Here is a 20709-nt window from a genome sequence, read left to right as displayed (position 1 = left end):
TTTGGAAAAATAAGCTGACCCCCCTCCCCCCCGGTTCTTTGTGGCAGCCCCTCAAATATTAGAACACTGCTACCATGTCATCCATAAGTCAACCTATATTCTCTCTCCTGGTGGGCTCCATCAATGATTTTGTGGTCAGAGACAGACACGTATGAACCTGGGGACTTTGTGCTCTCTTCCCTTGGAGCAATGTCTCCACACCCATAGAGTAAATCAAATCTGGCATTTGCCTGGTGCTAGTCAACAAAGCTCCAATCAGTTAACTTTATTCCACATTTTTATATAAAAAAAATTACAACAGAACGAGGATCAGAAAACCAAGGAACTTCATTTCCATCCATTCCACACACATATTTGCTAAATCAGAAGACATAATCAGATGTTTAAACATGATCTGCTGAGTTTCAGAAGGACAGTCCCACCAGAGGCGGCCTATATATGAGTGAGGTCCTTAAAGGTAGATATACCTAATTCTCAAACGGTAGAACTGAAACCACAATGGATCTTGAACTGGCTCCTTTTTTCACCTTTCTATCTTGTGTTGCATTTTCTTCCATGGGCGGTTTCCTCCAGGATTAACTTCAAAGTAAGACTGAACTGCCTACATTGTGTTTATATGACCAAGAAGAGTTTGCTAAGATGTACCAAGCGCTCCATGGCTGGATTCTGTAAATGCTAAATATTTTACCCCTAAGGCCCCGGTCACTTGCGATGGGCAATATTTCTTCTGCACGGCAGATGTTAAAAATGGCAGGCAGTACCAACTGATATCAGGGAAAATATTCATGGATATCTTTATAGGCTTATTAGCCTGATGTGCCTTCTTAAGAATGGAGGATTGGCGTCCTCCTTAACACCATGGTAGACATACTGGTAGACCAAGTTCTCTCAGAAAGGAGAACCACCACTAGATTTGGCTTGCGAAAGGAGAAACACCTACATCGTCTTTAAAAACATACCGAAGGACACACCTGAGGTTTTGCCTCTCTTCTTCCTCACCTGAGTTCCATCAATTCTGTAATATTTTTAAATGCTGACATGCCCCAGGAAGGATGTTAGGAGAGGCTCTTACAATAACAGCACTCTCTTTGGACACCTCTTATAAACATGCAACCCAACTCACAAAAAAAGGTAAGGCACTATACAACAAGCAGCGAGGTGAGCCAAAGGTTGGTCTTGCCAAAATCCACGGGCAAATGAGAAGACTGGGTTTCAGGCGACGGTCATCCACAAGAACAGAGATCCAATACGAGTGATAGGAGCCAATGCCAGCTACCTTCATCCGAAGAGTCACACTCTACGGCCTTCAACTCAAGACGACAACGTGGGTCTAAGCCCGTTACACTTACCTCTGTCTAAATGCTAAGGTAAAAAGGGGCTCCTACAGAACTTTACTCTGCTAGTTGTTGCTGACTCTATAGGGGGGGATGTTCTCATCTCCGTTTCAAGGCCATTGAGCCAGCGTCGTCCGAAGACATTTCCACAGTCATGTGGCCAACATGACATCATGGAGCTCTGTTCCCTTCCCACCGAAGTGGTACCTATTTATTTACTCGCATTCGCATGCTTTCAAACTCCTAGGTTGGCAGGAGCTGGAGCGAGCTCACGTCATCATGTGGCACTCGGGTCTCGAGCCTGGGCTGCCAACTTTCCAGCTCACTAGCCCAGCGTCTTCGACCACTGAGCCACCATGCTGCCCCCCAGATTTATTTTATTTATTTATTTTATTTAAATTTGTATACCGCCCTTCTCCTGGTGGACTCAGGGCGGTGCACAGCCAAGTAAAAAACATCCAATACAAAATTTAAAAATTTAAAAGAATTATACCCTTTGGCCAAAAATTAAGAACCTTACGACTAAAACCCATTAAACAATTAAAAAATCTAATATGCTTCATCTACACTCGGAGAACTTCACTCAAGTCAAAATCTTCTCTGAGAGGTCAACCACAGACTCGGGGGTGTCCACCCCAAGCCCTCCTTAATCCATAAACCTCGTTGTGCAAATGCAGTTCTGTTGAACTTGTATCTCAACCTTGGACACACAAGCACATTAAGCGCCAACATTCATGCGACACCTTCATCACGCGGGTATCCTCCTGCCACCCTCTGTAGATGCCCAGCTAAGGGGGTAGAAGCATGCGATGCCATTACAGAACAAAAAGAACTCATCCCTATTAGAGTTAAGAAGCTAGGTTTTTTTATATATATATAAAAAATCAGGATACACATACATACTCAAGAGTTGTACTGAGTCTTCTGGTTACAAGGAGGCTGCATGGGGAGGGGGGTGATCTCTCTCTCTCTCTTTTTTTACTTTAAGCATAATTTAAGCATAATTACCATTAGGAAACAAGTGGAATTTCACGACCGATCTGAATCCTATGTGGAGTTAAATGCCCACCTGCCTTTCGTGAGTATTTCCTTAATTGCAGCATTTTTCAACCTCTTAAGGACCTTCCCTTCTTATAATGTATCTCAACCTTGGCAACTTTTAAGACACCTGGAGCTCAACTTCCTAGAATTCCCCAGCCAGCCATGGGTCACTAAACGAATGTCAAGTCAAGGACTACCTGTAGTCTTGGGATCTAAGGCAGCTTCTTCCAAAACAAATGGACTGGCTTGAGGGACGTCTGATGGATGACCTTCCAGACTAACATCTGCTGAGCTTCAGAAGACACTCCCTTTCCAATGACCGGTTTCCTGAGTCCCTAGCACCACTTCCAGTGCTGAGGAGGGGGCGGGGGGAGAGAGAAGGACTTTTTGAAAAACCTGCCGGCCTATTTGACAACAACCCGATGCAGTGACATGAAAGAGACAACGGAGAGTTTGCCGACTTTGAGAGGTTTTGACTTCCGTTGCCTTTCTTTAAAATCCATTCTCAGCCTCCTCAAACAGCAGAGGACTTCCCTCAAATTGAGGACAAAAACAGCCGTTTGACCCAAGCATCCACAAGCAGACGGTACTTGTTCGTATGGTTGTTTCCTATTTAGCACTTGAACTGATACTGAACCTAAAATGGAATGATCTGGTGAGGTGAGGAAATTTTGAGACTTCACCCTGGCAAGCTTTGGGTTCTCTAGTGGGAGAATCAGAAGCCGTGTGAGATAATCACCCACCCTAACACAGCTCACGGGCCTTGTTGGGGCAAAGAGGAAAAGGACAGCATGGCTCCAGACACCAGCCTGAAAACTTTTCGTTTCGGAGATTGGGTTTGGCTAGCCGTTTCCAGCATGTCCTGTGATTGACAACGGCGTCTCATGATTGACAATGGTGTCTCATGATTGACAATGGTGGCTCCAGGAACAGTCTTTTCAAAAGAGGAGAAATCAAAGGAAAAAAAAAAAAAGAGGAAACCCCACAGACTCCTAAATGAAGAGATCTGGCGAAAAATGGGGAAAAAAAAAAAAAACCCTACGCAGTCCCTCTAAAATCACGTAACCGCAGTGGAGATGCTATTTGGACTTCCTCGGCGTAACTGTCCCTTTTCCCCTGGCGTTTGGTTCGTTCTGCTCAACGAAAGACAGGCGTGGCCACATTCCGCGTTCCGAGAGCGAGACGTCGGAGGTTATAAAGGTATAAAACTCTGCTTGCTACAAGCAAAATGTTTGTTCGGTTTGTTTCTTAAAAGTCCACTGGCCCCAGGTTGCGGCTTTTTTTCCCGTCTTGCCCCCCCCAATAAATACAACGAACGCCTCGTGTGGGTTTCAGCATGATTGGGCAGGCTCAGACAGAAAACTCAGGCGCTCCTTTCTTGGCCCTCATCAACAGGAGTCTCCGGATTCGGAATCCAGCGAAAGGATTTATCCACAGCAGAGACGGTTGTCCCCCAAAGACTGACTTCATCCCTTCCCAGCACAGCCTCCGTTCCCACGTGGGCTTCTCGCTCTTCAGCCTTTCGATCTCCTGCAAGTTAATGGGGGCCTTGGGTGAAACTCTGCAAACTTGGGATGGGGGTGGGAGCCGAGATTCAAGGTCTCAGCTGGAGTGGAGTGGAGGGGGAGAGGTTGTGAGAAAGGCAGGTCCAACTTGCAACGGAGGGTGGTGGTGATGTTGGTGGGGAAGGGGAACGGCTTACCGTTTCATCGTTGCATATTGAATGGATCTGGGTGCCGAACATCACAGCAGTGAACGTCAGAAACAGAAACCCTTCAAGGCACAAGAAGATCAGCAGGATGACCGTCACGGGTGGGGAGAAGTTACTGCATTCTGGGAGGGAAGGAAGGAAGGAAGGAAGGAAGGAAGGAAGGAAGGAAGGAAGGAAGGAAGGTGAGAGAGAGGGAGAGGAAGAAGGAAGGAAGGAGAGAGAGAGAGAAAGGAGAGGAAGAAGGAAGGGAGGGGAGGAAGAGAGAGAGGAAGGAGAGGAAGAAAGAAGGAAGGAAGGAGAGGGGGAAGAAAGGAGGGGAAGAAGGAGAAGAGGAAGGAAACAAGGAAGGAAGGAGAGGGGGAAGGAAGGAAGGAGAGGAGGAAGGAAAAATTAAGTTTCAATTCAGAACAATCACATTCACGAGTCTTTTTGGAATAATTAGCCAGTCCAAATAAAAGGGAACTGTGAGGTAGAATTCAAAACTGACTTGCACATGGTTGGAAGCAAATACAAAAAAGCCTGCATTCATAGAAGGCCCAAAAACATTGTACAATATACTGGAGGGATAGGCATGTTGAATGGGGAGTCATAGAGAATGGAAATATATTACATATGTTGACCAGACACTTTAAGAGATTCCTACTGGTCTGGGAGGGTGACATTCCTATTTTAGGGCTTCAAAAACTTCCTTCAATTTAAGGTGGACTCCTGAAAACTTCAGGAAGCATTTTTGACTTCCTAATCGAGTCTTTCTCAACCTCGGCAACTTGGACTTCAACTCCCAGTATTCTCCAGCCAGGGGGATTCTGGGAGTTGAAGTCCACTTGTCTTCAAGCTGACATAGTTGAGAAACCTTGTCCTAATCTAACCTTACAGCCTGGGATTTGCTAGTGGCTTCCTATCCAACTAATAATCAGGCCTGACCCAGCTAATTCCTACTAAGGCGAGATAAGGCCAGCCATCTGCTGAGATGGAATTTGAGGAATTATATTTTCATGGCTGCCTGCAAAATATCCGAGAAAGCAGGCTGGCCATCTCCGACCATCATGTTGAACAGGACATGGGGGGGTTTAACCCTTGCAATTCCAGCGCCATATGTGTGCACCCTGATACTGCAAAATGTAACACAGACAGGTTGTGTTGTCTCCCGCAGCACGATCTAAGCATCGCCCACGCTGCACTCCCATGCATAATTCAAAAAGGCAATTATTTTGAAAACAAAACTCCCCAAAACATCGGTCGGTTGGAAGATGTCACCCAAGCACTCAACAAAATGCTCTTTTGGAAACGCGCCAAGCAGTTTTCTTCAGGAAGCAAAATAATGTGGATATCTCCCAAGACTCCCATCGTTTGAACACTCAACGGCCAATTTTCAATTTTCAGGCTTCTCAACCGTTGGGCATCTAAATTTTCAAAAAATAATCTTCTCCCAGAAAATCGAACTACCTTAAAATTTCTTGCCTTAAGATCCATTTTCCAAAACTACTCCAGCTCTGGAGATAAGCTTGAAAAAGACAATGGCTCTTGCCAGTAGAGTGAGAAGGTCCCTTATTTAATCATATTAGACCCCAAATTTTAATTATTTGTTTTGGAATTATTTCTCTTTGTAAGGCATGATTTGGCTTTGGTACAGCTTTAATCATTCTGGTGCAGTTTCCCCTGCTTTTTATTGACGGATGCCACCGTCAAGTAAAGGGCTACTTAAAATCCTTCCACGGTTTCAGATTTGCGCCACGGTTCCTTTACGGTCTGACGGCACCTGAACCGTTCTACTAGACGAAGCGATTTAGGCGTGCTTAAAATAAATCAGTCAAAGGCCATGTGCTCGCTTACCAATCCACTGATCTCGGACGCAGGAAAAGAACTGAAATCCACAGAGGATGAGGGCATGAGCTGAAATTAGAGCTATGTACATCTGGAAAAAAAGGGAAGGTGCAGGCATCAATCTTCGGAAGGCACATTCTTCAACGCGATCGCGTGTCTCCTTCCTTTATTTCTCATCTATCTTATTTCAGGGGTGTCAAACTCGATTTTATTAAGGGCCGCATCAGGGTTGTGTTTGACCTCGGGTGGGCATGGCCAAGGTGGGTGTGGGCGTGTCCAGCTCGACATCACTTGTTCAGGCTTCGTTTTTGGCTGTGATGGCCTCCTGCAGCCCTCTACCAGTGAAAACAGAGCCGGAGGGTGGGGCATGTGGCCTCCCTGAGCTCCGTTTTTCCTGGCAGATGGCTGGAGGCCGCTAACGGAGCCCGGGCGGGCCGCATGCAGCCCTCCCAAGCTCTGTTTTTGCTGGCAGAGGCACCGCGGACCGGTTCCTTCGCTGTTTCCAGGGCAGCCCCCATGGGCCAGATCTAAGCACCCCACAGGCCTTAACTTTTACACCCCTGATTTAATTTCTCCATTTTGGGAGCTGTCTGATTCCACAATGATTTGAGGCAGCTTAGAACAAAAATTAAATGCCAACTATGCCTATCAAAAATAAAATAAAACAAAAGGAACAGAGCTAATCAGAAGACGCCCCTCCTCCCCCTCCCAAGTTCAAACAGCAAAATGAAAAAGCTCAGCCTCTATTTCTAACCCAAGGAAGATGTGAGAAAAAGCCAAAAGGGTGCAGAGATAGAACATCTTTCACAAGGCAGGCACCATTCACCGAGGAGGTGAAGTCGGCATTAAAACACCACCAATATTCTGACTTGCAAATTTAAATGTTCCGCTAACGTTCCTCCCTCTTCCCTGATTTGAGACATATGAAATCACAATGCCTACTCACAGTAAAAAGCACAAAAAACCTCTGGTTCCTTTCCCCTACGCAGTTGTTAACCCACGGACAGTGATGATCCATCTTCCGAATGCATCGTTTGCAAATACTGATGGGATTTAAAAGGGGGGGAAAAAAACGTTATGTGCCTTTTGGAGTTGAAAGTATAGAAACCAGCAAAGAACCCGTTTCTTTGAAAATCCAAGGTATTTGCATACAGCAAACAAGCCAGATCTATTTCCTTTTTAAGGAACCGGACAAAACTTTATTAATTTATATTTCGTATTTCTGAACCGCTCATCTCCCTCTAGGAGAAACGCTGGAAAATAGATCAGGTCTGTATCGTATCAGGGTATTTCTGATAGGAGTGAAGATTGTAGCGTGGCAGCTGGCCACAAGACTTCTTTGGAACAAGGCTGAAGTGGAGAATCCAAGAACTTTGCTTGGCTCCCAAGTGGTAGAGAGTCAGGAAGAAGAGCTTGATGGGGATAAGGAAGGACCCTCAACTGGACAAAAAGGGGGTGAAGTATTTTTTTTTAAAGTTCTGAGAAATGAGATAACGTTCAGAAGTGGCTCAGGCAAATGCCTCCTTAATTCGCTGAAGTATCAAAAGGAAGAGGAGATACAGTTCACTCACAGAATCAAAGAACTGGACCTTGGAGGTCAAACATCTATGGAGATTCTCAACCATCCAAGTCATGGTTGTCACAAAGATGCCTTCCAAAATGCAACTGGACTTTCTTGGGGGGGGGTTTCTCCTTGAAAGCACTTCGCTTCTCATCCAAGAAGCTTCTTCAGTTCTCAAAGTGGATGGGATGAGAAGCAAAAGTGAAGTAAAGACAAGGACAGAGAAAGCTTGAACAGCATTCTTTAAAATGAAAAAGGTCTTCTGCAGTCACAACATACGCCTAAGACTGAAAATCAGGCTTGTCAGATGTTACACCTTTTCTATCCTGCTCTACGGAGTGGAGAGTTGGTCTCAAAGACAAATTCCTTGTGCGTCCAATCACACTTGGTCAATAAAGAATTCTATTCTATTCTCTCAATCAAAGTAGCTTTAGTCTTCCTGCAGAGTCAATTAACATTGGGGGGGTGGGGTGGGGCTGCCAGACTGGGGCAGAGTTGTGGGGAGAGGCAGCATTTTCATCTGTCTTTCAAAAAGGGCACTCGTGTAGTTGAGTCTGGAAAAAGAGCCTGCTTTATAAAGGCCAACAAGCCCTCTACTGCCTTTTTCGGAGGCACCGAGGGCTCCCTGCCTCCCCCAGCCTCCCACATTTGTAGGAATCCTCCATTTCAAACGGTCGGGGGCTGAAGGGGAGGGGGGGCTGAGCCAAACCGAAGCAGCAGCTGCGCTCAAGAAGGCAGCACCTAGGAAACAGCCCCCTCGTGCTCTCTTGCTGAGCACAAAGGAGAGAGAGAGAGAGAGAGAGAGAGAGAAGAGCTTGGAACAGGAATGACCCTGATCCATACTTCTGGGACTGCAGAAGCAACTGAAAACATGGGGGAGCAGTCTGTTTTGAGAAAGCGACTCCCAAGGAAAAAAGCTATTATGGGTCAGGGAAACAGGGCGAGGGTTTAAAACAGTGCTTGGGGCAAGGACCACCCATCACTATCAATCAATCAATCAGAACAGAATTATGGAGAACTGAAGAAGCTTCTTGGATGAGAAGCGAAACGAATTTCAAAGAAAAAGTTCAGCTGCCTTTGGGGGGGAAAAAGCATCTTTGGGATAACCACGACCTGGACGATTGAGAAGCTCCACACTAGGAGAGAAGCTCCTTTGAAAGAAGACTAGGCTGATGGGAGCTCAGGGTAGCAATGGTGAAAGGAATTCACACCTCAGTTCTAACCGGATGGAGAGGATAGCAATAGCAATAGCTGTTGTGGCCCGCCAGCGGCCTGCGCGGATCGTGGCTGATCCCAACGAGGAGGCTGGTGTGGTGTTGCGCCAACAGCCTGCGCAACTGGCACTCACGTCGGACAGCGAGGAGGCTGAAGAGGATGTGGTGCCAGAGGCAGAGACTCAGCCAGGGCCTTCAGAACCTCCAGAGGCTCCTTCAAGTGGAGAGAGCGAAGTGGAGGAGCCAATTCTCAATGCTCGAGCACGCAGGGCTGCCAAAAGGCAGGAGTGGCTACTCAGGAGGAGGAGGTCTCCTCGAGAGTAAGGCTTGAGGATAATTGGCCACTCCCTTAGCCTATTTAAGTTGCACGTGGTTAGTAAGTTTCTTGCTGGAAACAATTTGCAATTATAAGAGCATTTTTGAAAAAGTCTTATCGTATTTTGTTTTCTGGGCTGGTTGCCAACCTTTGCCGGACTTTGGTTTATTTTTCCTACTTAATAAATTTGATAAGGACCGTTGGTGTGTGTCAATATCCTCGGAAATCCGGAGCTGGGGCAGAACAATAGCCTTTAGACTTATATACCGCTTCACAGTGCTTTACAGCCCTCTCTAAGCGATTTAAAGAATCAGCCCATTGCCCCCAATAATCTGGGTCCTCATTTTACTGATCTCGGAAGGGTGGAAGGCTGAGTCAACCTTGAGCCTGGTGAGATTCGAACTGCCAAATTGCAGGCAGCCGGCAATCAACAGAAGTAGCCTGCAGTACTGCTCTCTAACCACTGCGCCACAAGATCCTCAAGTTATGTACTATATGCTGGTTTCAGAGCAAATCAAGGGCAGCGTGACAGATACCTGCAGTGATGGGCACGTTCTGGCTTCACGCTGCAACATTTGGGGCACTTGTAGATGACCTCCCCTGGTTTCAGCTGCAAACTCTCCATGTATTCTTTTGTAGCATTTCCTTTGGGGACAGCACCCTAAAAAGCCAGAAAGACAGAGCTCAGTGATTCAGGAGGAGGCTACTTATTTACAGTGGACTCCTCGATCTCATGTTCTCCAAATAGGCCGTCCTTCAGTTCCCAAAATCCCCAAGGCTGCTTTGGCTGTGGGATTCGGAATGGGACAACTCACCATGGCCAACGTACTATATGCAACTCACTGTTGCCAATTCAGCATGGACAACTCACTATGGGCAACTTGCGTTGGCCAACTTGCCTTCGCCAACCCGCCACAGGACAATTCAACCAATATATTTATTTAAAATAATTTTTAAAATATTGTAATCTTTGTCATTCAGATATCATTTTGTCCCTCCTTTTGCATCCTTCCTTCAATGATTCTATTCCACCATTTCTTCAATATTATGTAAGTTTTGTTCCGTGGCGAGTTGGCCATGGCAAATTATCCCCTAGCAAGTTGGCCATAGCAAACTGTCCCCTGGTGAGTTGGCCATGGTGTGTTGGCTGCAGCGACTTGTCCTAGACCGGTGGGATTATAGGAAGTGTGACTCCACGTGCTCAAGAAAGACTCCTCTGCGTGGCATCCAAAACTGTTGGTCTCCATACTCACTGGATCCGTCAGCATGGTTCTTAGGTGAGAAGACAACGCCAGCACAGCCAAGCCGTTGAAGAGGACTCCGTTGACCAGGGAGTACCAGAAGTCTTTGGAAGGCAGCAGCATGACGAAGGTGACCACGAAGTCGGCGTAGACCACCAGAAGCCAGGTCATCACTGCGCAGACCATCCCGCAGCTGTCGCGGATGAACCAAAGGCGATCTCCCGCGTCGCACTCGGATGACGACGAATCGTAGCAGTCGTTCTCGGCAAGAAGTGGATGGTGCTCAACTTCACGCAACCTGTGCCCGGATGACTGCATGGTTTTCCAGACTGGCCCTGTGGGAAAATAACCAGCGAGTAGCTGTGCACCAAGGCTCCTAGACGGCACATCTTCCAGTGTCAAGGGATGGCGAACAGCCCATCCTGTTCTAATTCAAACGAGGCAAGTCAAACGCCATAGGAAGGACTCCAGAATTGATATACCCAAGGTTGATCTCAACAGACTCAGAAGGCCAAATATTTAAGATCCTACGGGTCAATCAGGTTTTTTTTTCCCCCGGCATTATTCTGGCTGCCTAGAAGAACTTCTAGAAGTTCTCAAGTCAGCTGTTGAAATATAAATAAAATTAAAGCCCTGTTGGAGCTCAGAGTTGAAACGAGGGGTCTGTGATGTTCTCTGAACTTGCCTGTTTTCTCGCAGACATCTCCTTACCCAATTAAATAACATAATCAGTGCTAGGAGGGAGAGAGGTGAAGAGGAGGAGGAGGAAGAGAAGGCGGGGGAGATGACTGTGGGGTCCTTGGTGTTCGCTGAGCTTGGTTGCTTTCTTGCAGATGTTTCCTTACCTAATTAAATAACATAATCAGTGCTAGAAGGGAGAGAGGTGAAGAGGAGGAGGAGGAGGAGATTGTGGTGCCCTTGATGCTTGATTGTTTTCTTGCAGATGTTTCGTTACTCAAAATAGGTAACATCATCACTGACCATCCAAGCTCAGAGAGCACCAAGGACCCCATAAAATTAAAATCTTCCTCTCTTTTCACGCCGCTTTCGTTCCTGGCAGTTCTTTCTTGAGACTGGCTTCTCAAGTGTAAAACCTTGGAGGAGGAACCTTACAAGAGGAGGCTCAATCAATCCTGACGGACTCATTGTTGGACTTCAGTGGCTTAATGCTGTCCTTGTAGAAAGTTTGAATACCTTTAACCGTACTAAATGAGACGGCCCTTTCGATTAATTACTTTCATGTAGGAATTCTACCTAGGATTTATTTTTATTTTTTTTGAAAATTCAGCCGCTGGGGAATAAAAAGTTCTGCTTTGGATCCATCTCTTGGCCCTCCTTTGCCTGGTCCTCCTCCTCTTTTCCTTGCGCATGGAAGACTTCTGGGGAACATTTGCAAAACCCCCATTGGGTGTCTTGAGTGAAGTTCTAAAGAGCTTTGTGAAGCCACAAACGGCCTCATTAAATCACGGCTCGCTTGGGAAAGGAAGGAGTTCCCAGGGAGCGCCCCACGATTCAGACGGGAAATCAAAGTATGAGGAACAGCTGCAGTGTTAAGTCTCTCAAATGCCGAGAATGGCAAGAAATCCTAGAGACCCTTTTCATCCTAAAATCCCTATTGATTCAGTGCTATTACCGTCGATGGCGAAGGGCAGCGCTGAAAGCTTGTTATTGATTTGATGATATCCGAGCAGATGCTTCTCAGTTTCCCCACAAATGGCAGCTTCCTTCTCCTTACAAACCAGCACACATGAACACAGTTTTAAAGGTGCATTGACCAATGTGTAATTATCCTTGATTTATCATCAATCAAGGCGGGATTTCTGGGCCATGCAAACTCAACGAAAGGAGGACAGAAGGAAGGCGGGATTGATTCTACCTCCTCTTCCTCACTGTTGTTATTCACAGGGGACAAAGGTCCTGTGAAGAGGTTCAGCCTTAACCTGATGATAGTAAGGTAAAGGTTCCCCTCGCACATACGTGCTAGTCGTTCCCGACTCTAGGGGGCGGTGCTCATCTCCGTTTCTAAGCCGAAGAGCCAGCGCTGTCTGAAGACGTCTCCGTGTTCATGTGGCTGGCATGACTCAATGCCAAAGGCGCACGGAACGCTGTTCCCTTGCAACCAAAGGTGGTCCCTATTTTTCTACTTGCATTTTTTACATGCTTTCCAACTGTTAAGATTGGCAGAAGCTGGGACAAGTGACGGGAGCTCACCCCGTTACGTGGTGCTAAGGATTCGAACCGCTGAACTGCCGACCTTTCGATCGACAAGCTCAGCGTCTTAGCCACTGAGCCACCGCGTCCCTCTGATAGTAATTACCCCTCAATTATTTTTTTCTTCTTTTCAAGATACTCAGAGACTGTCTGGCCAAGTCCCTGCACATTTGCTGGCGAGGTTTTTCAAAAGCAGTTTGTCATTGCCTCCTTCCTAGAGCTGAGATTGAGGGACTGGCCCAAGCTGAGCCAGGAGATTTGGCACCTAAGGCAAAACTAGAACTCACACAGTTTTGCAGCCTGGTCCCTTCACCACTACCCTGAACTGGCTCTGGTCTGTAGCAAATTCTTCTTTCACTGATACTGGTGAAGGAATCAGGGATCCACTCAGAACCACCCCAATGCTTGCGATCCTTAGGAATCCAGCTGACAAATGGCATTCTGCAGCAGCACAAGATTCTAATCTTGCCTTTGGAAAATAGTCATCCACACAACATCCTAAGAAGGACTTGATTACTGTTAAGATTAAAAAAAACAAAACAAAGCCAGATGAGGGAAACAAAAACCTTCATTTTTGGCAAAGGGTTCAGATCTCAATCCAGGAAGCAATTCTGCAGCAAAAACCTGGTTTTGTTTTTTTTCAAAGATGCTGTGTAAGTTAAAAGACTGGCTGTAGGCAGGTGGGGGGGAGGGGAACACAGCATAAAGGAGGTTGACTTGTTGAAAATCCCAAAAATGTGATCAAACATTAGTCTGGGGTGGAGGGGAATCACTCCAATCTCACGCTGATGCACAGAGCCTTTGCATAAAAAGGATCTCTTTCAAACCACAAATATTTTAGACAAGGCTCGACTGTTTTGCAGCTTTACAAAATTGCCTATATTCCTTTTTGTCCAACCTGCAACCTTCAAGCATACTGCATTGCAGTTTGTGCGTGTATCTTAGCCAGCATCCTCTTAGCCAAGACCAAAGAGAGTTTGATCTTGGAGAAGGATGGCAGATGAAACGCTTCTAACTTGGGACGTCAAGTCTAGATTTCCCAGTCACAAGAAATATCAAATAAACAGGTTTTGCATTCACTGCAGAAATGCAATAACTACACACGGGAACCGATGAGAGGGAAGTCAACAGCAAGATGCCGCAATGATTTAAAACATGAACCGTACCAAAAGCTGAGAAAAAATGTCCATCAAATACTCAGCCTATGAATAATGGGAACTCTTAATGAAAATACATCTCCCCCCCCAAAAAAGAAGCTGCAATTTAAAAAGAAAACAGCCTAGTCATGTGTGTGTGGCAACTGGCCACGAATCTCTAGCGGTGCTTCCAGTTTGAAACGTTATCTATCAATCTCACTTCCCTAAATTTGACGGAAAAGACCCACCTCCATGGCTTTCTAATTGAACAGTGGAGGCCAGTTTACAAACTTCACGTGTTTTGTCTCTGCCTACTATCCGAAGAAAGCTTCGTGAACGGGAAGCTGGGTAAGCGGTGTGGAGGTCGGTGCCTGTAGGTGTTTGTAAGGGCTAGGGGGAAAAAAATGATACATACCTGTAAGGGACAACGGTTAGTCGGACATCTTGCTGTTCCTTTGGGCTTCTACGATGCACACGCGGTCATATCAGGTGTGACCTATCCGGGCATAAATAGAAGTGCGTGTTGGTCACAATCAGTACAGCCCGAGAGAAAACCCAAGTGAAGCATCACCTGGAAAGGGCAGACCATCTGAAGCACTTTTGACCTCTGGGCTCACTTGTCAAGTTCAAACATCTCCCTTTCTCTGGATTAAATCCTGAAATCTCTAAGGGAAAAGGAGAGAGAGAGAGAGAGAGAGTCATGGCGAGAGGCTTTTGATTCTTCGGAAGAAGGAAGATTGTGGTTAATGGGCAGTGTTATCCGCCACCAGCTGTTTCGGGAAGTGTCAAATTCAGGCCATCTGCCCTGCTCTCTTGCTGGCCAGCTGTCTGCAGGCCATTGCCGTATTCCAGAAGGTTACGACCCATCTGTGAAGGCAGAATGCACGCTGTCCGGGGGCTGCTTGAAACTTGCAACTGATGCAGAACAAGGTAACCAGGATGACTCGGAAACCATTTTTGCCAGGGTTTAAAAACTTCTATTTTAGGTATTATTCACCCAGCTGAAGTTGGTTTTTTTAAAGGCTTGGGACTTGGGTCCCTAAAGGTTGTTTCTATTTTACCAGTATGAAATACATTCTTCTCTGGGTAAGGTTAGATATTTCTTTCCATTTGTGGTCATTCCCCCCCCCGCCCTTCCCCAAAGTTACTTTGTCAGTCACCGCTTCCGTCAGTTTTAGTCGCTCTGCTATTATTTCATCTCCCATGCTTCTAACTAAACTGCAAATTAATTTCACTTCTAAGTTATTTTAGCGTTTATGTTTTTACCATTTTATTTCTTTCTCTTGGTCTACTTTTAGAGCCGCGTTCCCCAAGGTTTCTGTGTTGCTGGCCCAGCATGGGGGGTGCAGTAGAGCGCTGTGGGCCACAGGTTGGGGCCCCTGCTTTAGAGCAGTGTTTCTCAACCTTGGTAGCTTGAAGATGGGTGGACTTCAACTCCCAGAATCCCCCAGCCAGCGCTGCTCCACCCATCTTCAAGCTACCAAGGTTGAGAAACACTGCTTTAGAGGATAGCTGTGGGTTCTGGTATATCGATTCTTGCTCTCAATCTTTTTAATTTGATTTACTTTTATTTTAAACAGGAAAACCTAAAGCAACTTAAAAAAGCAGGGGGACACAGTAGCCGTTACATAGCCAAACGACCAGGGTCTACAGGCAAAAGGACGGACACCAGCAAATCCGAGAGAAATCGCTAACGAAACGCAAAATCACAATGAGCGGAAAGACGAAAGGCTCTCCCCCCCCCCAAATAACTCTGTTGACTTCTCTCTCAACAGCCCAGAACGCAAACAAAAAACTCAAGAGCACGGCGATAACGTCAACCAGAGTGAATAATTCAAAAGTACAGAATGTGAAGTAACTTCGGGCATCTCGTAAATGAGCCGATCCACGTTAAGAGCGGGGACTTTCCCAGAACCGAGTCAAGCCGTGCCTTCAAATAATTCGACCGACTCTAGCTGTAAGCGAAAAGCAGGGAAGGAAAGGACAAGGGGAAATAAAAGACCATCCGTCTAAAATATATTTTGTAGAGAAATAAGAATATAAAAATCCACCGATTCCAGGGTCCCAAGGGACAAAGCATCCACCCCAATGATGCAAAATTGTCGTCTACAGTCCAGATACCGTTTCAAAGATTTTCTTGGGGGGAAAACGGATGCTCCTTTGAGTTGACGTACCCTGTCTTGGAGGAAACCAACTCCAGTCAGTCTTTCATTGTCCAGGAAAAGCAGCAGCTGCAGGAGGTTCAGCCGGCTTCTAAGCGCCCAATTAAAACCTCCTCTTGATTATTTATTCCAAGTATTACACGTCCAAGGTCACAGTTGCTCCGCTCCTGTTTAACGGTGAACTTGCCTGTAACTGAATATTCCGAGCCATCCTAAAGTTACATATTTTTCCAGGGCTGCGAGGGGACCAGCTGTGACTGAAGCAAACCTACCCTCTGCCTTAAAGCTACCTTCTGCTTTTTATCCCCTTCTTTTTTCTTTGAGTTTCCGAGTTGCAACATACCTACAATCGGCTCTTTGAGCCAGTCCCCTTCCGCCTGACAAATTCGGAAGATATTCTAGGCGTGAAGATGGAAAGGGGACGGAGAGATCTGCAGGCCACCCAAGGCCTGCCCCAGTCACGTCATGGGGCATGGCGGTGTGTGTGTGTGTGTGTGTGTGTGTGTGTGTGTGTTACATTCTGGCAGTTGGGCTCCTGCTCTCCAGATCTGGGATCTGCCCCAGGTCCACAGGCGTTCCCATCAGCAGGGCCTTGTGAAGTTCTGATGTCACAGAGATCTCTCTAGGTCTCTGTGAGCAGAGCAGGCAAGGTAACTACTCTGCTGAAGGAGGGAGAGAGGCTCACAGGTAAAGAAAGTCCAGAAGCACATCAAGAACAGGGCGGAGGCATTCGTGCGAATCTGAAGCCAAACCTTTGAAACTGGCGACCAACTTCACCACTCACACATGGGAAGATCAAGCGAGTGTATATTTTGTTGAGTGTTATGGTGGCCCCAGAAGGATTACTTTCCTTTCTGCAGTAACACACACATGTGTTATGCGGAAAAATAACACGTGTGTTATGTGTGCATGGAAAGGAAAGGAAAGGAAAGGAAAGGAAAGGAAAGGAAAGGAAAGGAAAGGAAAGCAGTCCTCCTGAGCTACTATAACACTCGGCAAAACATACACTTGTTTAATCTCCCGTGTGTTACCGTGTGTGTTGCCTCCAGAAGTTGTGGGTGCTCCATCATTAGAGGTTTTTAAGAAGAGACCGGACAACCATTTGTCTGAAATGGTAGAGGGTTTCCTGCTCTAGCAGGGGGTTGGACTAGAAGACCTCCGAGGTCCCTTCCAACGCTGTCATTCTATTGATGTGGACTTTGGAGATTCAAGACAAACAGGAGTCATATTTTCATCCTACTAGCAACTGACCAGCAATGAGACAAAGTAAAAACCGAACAGCCAGGCAAACTATGGTACGTTTCACGTTTTGCTGATGACATCTGTGCTGTAACTCAGTTTTGTTTTTTTTTAAGCTATAACACTTGATTGTCCACGTTATTTTCCTCTCTCCTCGTTCTTCTTAAGACCGAAGTGAACATTTTATCTGTTTTTTTAAAACCTTCCATTTAGCAGTTCCATTAGTTTAATCTCTCCCCAGGGGCATCAATTTTGATCTGCTCTCAAAGTTTTGCAATTCATCCTTCGGCTGCTGGATCTACTGGCCAAAATTGATATGCAGATGACCGGCTACTGAAGTCAGCTGATGGGTTAGACATCTCTTTCATTCAATTATTTGACGCTTACTGAGGCAGGATCTCCACTAATGACCTCCAGCGTCTTTTAGAGTCATCCAATTAGCGTTGTTTTGTAATAATTGTACAGTAGCCAATTATTGCATTGGAAGAAATAATGTAAGGTTTTGCCAGGCGACGAGAAAGCCTACCCATTCTATTGTGTGTCACTTCCTGAACGCACTTGGGAGGCATGCTCTAATGCAGTATCAGACGATGCTTTGCCTGCAAAATGTCTCAGTTTCAGTTCGCTTTTTTTTCTTCTAAAAGGAAATCTAAAAAAACCCCAAAACCCAGAAACTAATGCTAGATTTTCCCACGCCCTAAGAAAGCATTCTAGTTAGAAAGGATAATAGTCTAGGACTCTAGAAGTTACACTAAAGTCCTGAACTAGCTCAAGACAATCGGTTTCACATTATTCTCTAGAAGTATCACCGCTAAGAGCTTTGGATAGACTTCAATCTCAGATTTACAGCTGAAAATACTGGATTTTTGAGGAGTTGAAGCTGCCAAGGTTGAGAAACCCTGAGCAAAACAGGGAAATCCTGCGTTGAATGAAGCAGGTCAGATAAGCATGATGAAAAAGTCTCGGGTCTATCTCGGGGTTGGACTAGATGACCTCCAAGGTCCCTTCCCACACTGTTATAATATGTCCTATTGTGATGAGAGATGAGGAACCCCCCCCCTCACCCAGATGGGGATTGGGACCCCATGTCCCAAAACTCCAACAACTCATCCCGGGAGGCCACAGCCCCCCTAGGAGGACAGGGCTCCAATACCCATCATTCCCAGCCAGGATTCCAAAGAGGAAGGCGAGAGATGGGAGTCCAACCTGCCTTGGAGGGCACCCAGCTGGGAAAACTCCCATCAGCTTTTTCCCCTTCCAAAATTGGGATGGGCTTTAAATCCCATAATCCCCCACCCCCACGGCTGGGGATTATGGGAGGTGAGGTCCAGGGCAGGAGAGAGGAGGAGGGGGCAGCACCTGGCAGAGGCTGGAAAGGGGCGGGGCCGCTTGGAACGGGAGAGCAGCTGGGGTGGGCGGGGCCACCCGGCGGGGCGGGGCCAGATGGGCGGGGCTTCGCTATGCCCCGCCCTCTCGCCCACTGACAGACTTACCTCGCCCCGGTTCCTTCAGGGTTTTGCCTCGCACGACCCCGGCTGATGACGATGGCGGCGGTCCCGGCCCATCCCGGATGGAGGGGCCCGTCCCCGCAAGCCCCGCCGGCTGAGGTGGATCCGTCGCCGCGGAGGCACCGCCGAGCGAGCGAGCTCCAGAAGCAGCACGGCGTCCCGCGCATGCGCCCCGTCACGCGCTTTTGGCCCGGCCCTCAGGAGGGCAAGGGGGGACGTCCGCGCATGCGTTCAGAGGACTGGGGGGAGGGTTTGCCCCCAAGGGGATAGAGGGAGGAGCGATAAAATCCGGGATCGCGACGACTTCGTGGAGAGTGGGGGACGGCGAAGGAAACTTCCCCGCTTCTCTCGTTTTGCGGATCGACCGGAGTGGTGGGTGGTGGTGGGAAATAAAACGCGCGTGATCCCCGCTGGCCGGAGAGAAAGAACAAGAGTGACGTTGACACGCCCGCTTGCTCCGCAAATGGCGGCCGTCAAATGACATCGGAAGTGACGTTTGCGTAAGCGTGCCTCCTTATGCCTCCAACTCTAGGGTGTTCTACTTCGGCCTCGGCCGGGTTCGCGCCTGCGCAGAACGCACGCTGCCTCTCCTGCCCTTCCTTGCAGGGTTGCTGCAATTCATCAGTCCTGCAACTGCGCTGGACGCCGCCGCTTCTCCCCCCTCCCTCCCTTTTCCCTCCCTTTTGCAATGCCTCTGGGCATGTGCAGAAAGCCTTGGGCTCCGTTCTTCCTCGCAGACCTTCCAGTCGATCCACACCACCCTCCCTGCTTGCGAATAATGCATTTTATATAATATGCTTCTTAGCAAACTTAGGACAACCTCGCAGGATAGTTGTGCACGGAGCATGCCGCGGTGGGACGGTGCAATAAAGGAACCGCGTGCAATTCTCATTGCAAGCTGCAAACTTAGTTCACTACTCGATGGTTACGGGGTTTCCCTTTAACTGTGCATGCTGGTGATTGACAGCCAATAAATGCAATTGCTATCCTTATTACAATTGCAACAACAATAATAATTTCATCCATGTTTGCGCAGCCTAAATAAAACTCTTTATTGGCCAAGTGTGAGTGGACAGACAAGGAATTTGTCTCCGGTGCATAAACTCTCAATGTGTATACAAGCAACAAGCGATAAATCATGATCATAATCGTCATAAAATACACTATAAATCATAAGATACAACGCTTAGTCATAAAATACTAAATAAGCAATCAATATAAATCATACTAGGATAAATCCTTCGGCTTCCGTTTTATTCTCCTTTCTATCGATGAGAATATTGATACTCTATATTCTCTTGCCACCTTAGAATGCAAACTGTCAAGAAAGAGTGAATTGCCTTAAAATCTGAGAGTTAATCTGAAGTACTCTGGCTTTTTGAGACACGCCTTGATCTGAAAGTGTTAGATGCGGATCTGATATATATTTTAGGCCACATTTGAAAAATGCAAAGTGCCCTCGCGGCCCTCAAAATCTATGACTCTACTCCGGCAATGGGATTTCAGTAACTTATTTCACATTTATTTCAATGCTTTTCAAAGTTCAGAACTACCTTTGGACAAAATCCGACACTGGAAGTTTTTAAGATGTTGGATAACCATTTGTCTGAAGTGGTGTAGGGTTTCCTGCGTAAGCAGGGGGTTGGACTAGAAGACTTCCAAAGTCCCTTCCAACTCTGTTATTCTGTTCTGTTCTGTTCTGTTCCGTTCCGTTCCGTTCCTCATTCTAATATTCTATTCTTCATTCCAATATTCTATTTTATTCTTTTTTTTTTAAAAAAATAATTTTTATTGAGTATTTTACATTTTAAAACCAAGCACACAATAGCAAAAGAAGTCGAGACAAAAACAAAAAACAAAAATACACGCACATCAGATGTTAAAATACAATACTAACAACAGATATATACAAAATATACAATTGTATATTCTATTCTATTCTATTCTATTCTATTCTATCCTATCCTATCCTATCCTATCCTATCCTATCCTATCCTATCCTATCCTATCCTATCCTACCCTATCCTACCCTACTCTAGTCTACTCAATTCTACTCCACTCCACTCCACTCCACTCCACTCCACTCCACTCCATTCCATTCCATATTTTCTTCATCCTATCCTATCCTATCCTATCCTATCCTATCCTATCCTATCCTATCCTATCCTATCCTATCCTATCCTATCCTATCCTACTCTACTCTACTCTACT

At 46.5% G+C, this 20709-nt stretch overlaps 1 protein-coding gene across 2 annotated transcripts; it reads right to left on the bottom strand.

Moving 5' to 3' along the window:
* Window positions 1-250: 250 nt before the first annotated feature.
* ZDHHC7 (zDHHC palmitoyltransferase 7) lies at window positions 251-18992 on the bottom strand. Of its 2 annotated transcripts, none has more exons than XM_034426553.3 (8): window positions 18484-18992; window positions 14005-14085; window positions 10255-10577; window positions 9538-9662; window positions 6857-6953; window positions 5920-6001; window positions 4078-4208; window positions 251-3905 (listed from the first exon to the last, which is right to left on the bottom strand). In XM_034426553.3, the coding sequence occupies exons 3-8, from the start codon at window positions 10558-10560 to the stop codon at window positions 3726-3728; spliced, it is 921 nt and encodes a 306-aa protein (XP_034282444.2). In that variant the 5' UTR covers window positions 10561-10577; window positions 14005-14085; window positions 18484-18992; the 3' UTR covers window positions 251-3725. The 2 variants fall into 2 exon arrangements, with proteins under 2 accessions (XP_034282444.2, XP_034282446.2); XM_034426555.3 differs by lacking the exon at window positions 18484-18992 and adding an exon at window positions 16095-16322.
* Window positions 18993-20709: the final 1717 nt, after the last annotated feature.

This window comes from Pantherophis guttatus, chromosome 11 (genome assembly GCF_059756535.1).
Source record: "Pantherophis guttatus breed Tessera chromosome 11, ASM5975653v1, whole genome shotgun sequence".
Classification (NCBI taxonomy): Eukaryota; Metazoa; Chordata; class Lepidosauria; order Squamata; family Colubridae; genus Pantherophis; species Pantherophis guttatus.
The sequence above is the reverse complement of the archived record's forward strand: the minus strand, read 5'-3'. Positions and strand labels throughout refer to the sequence as shown.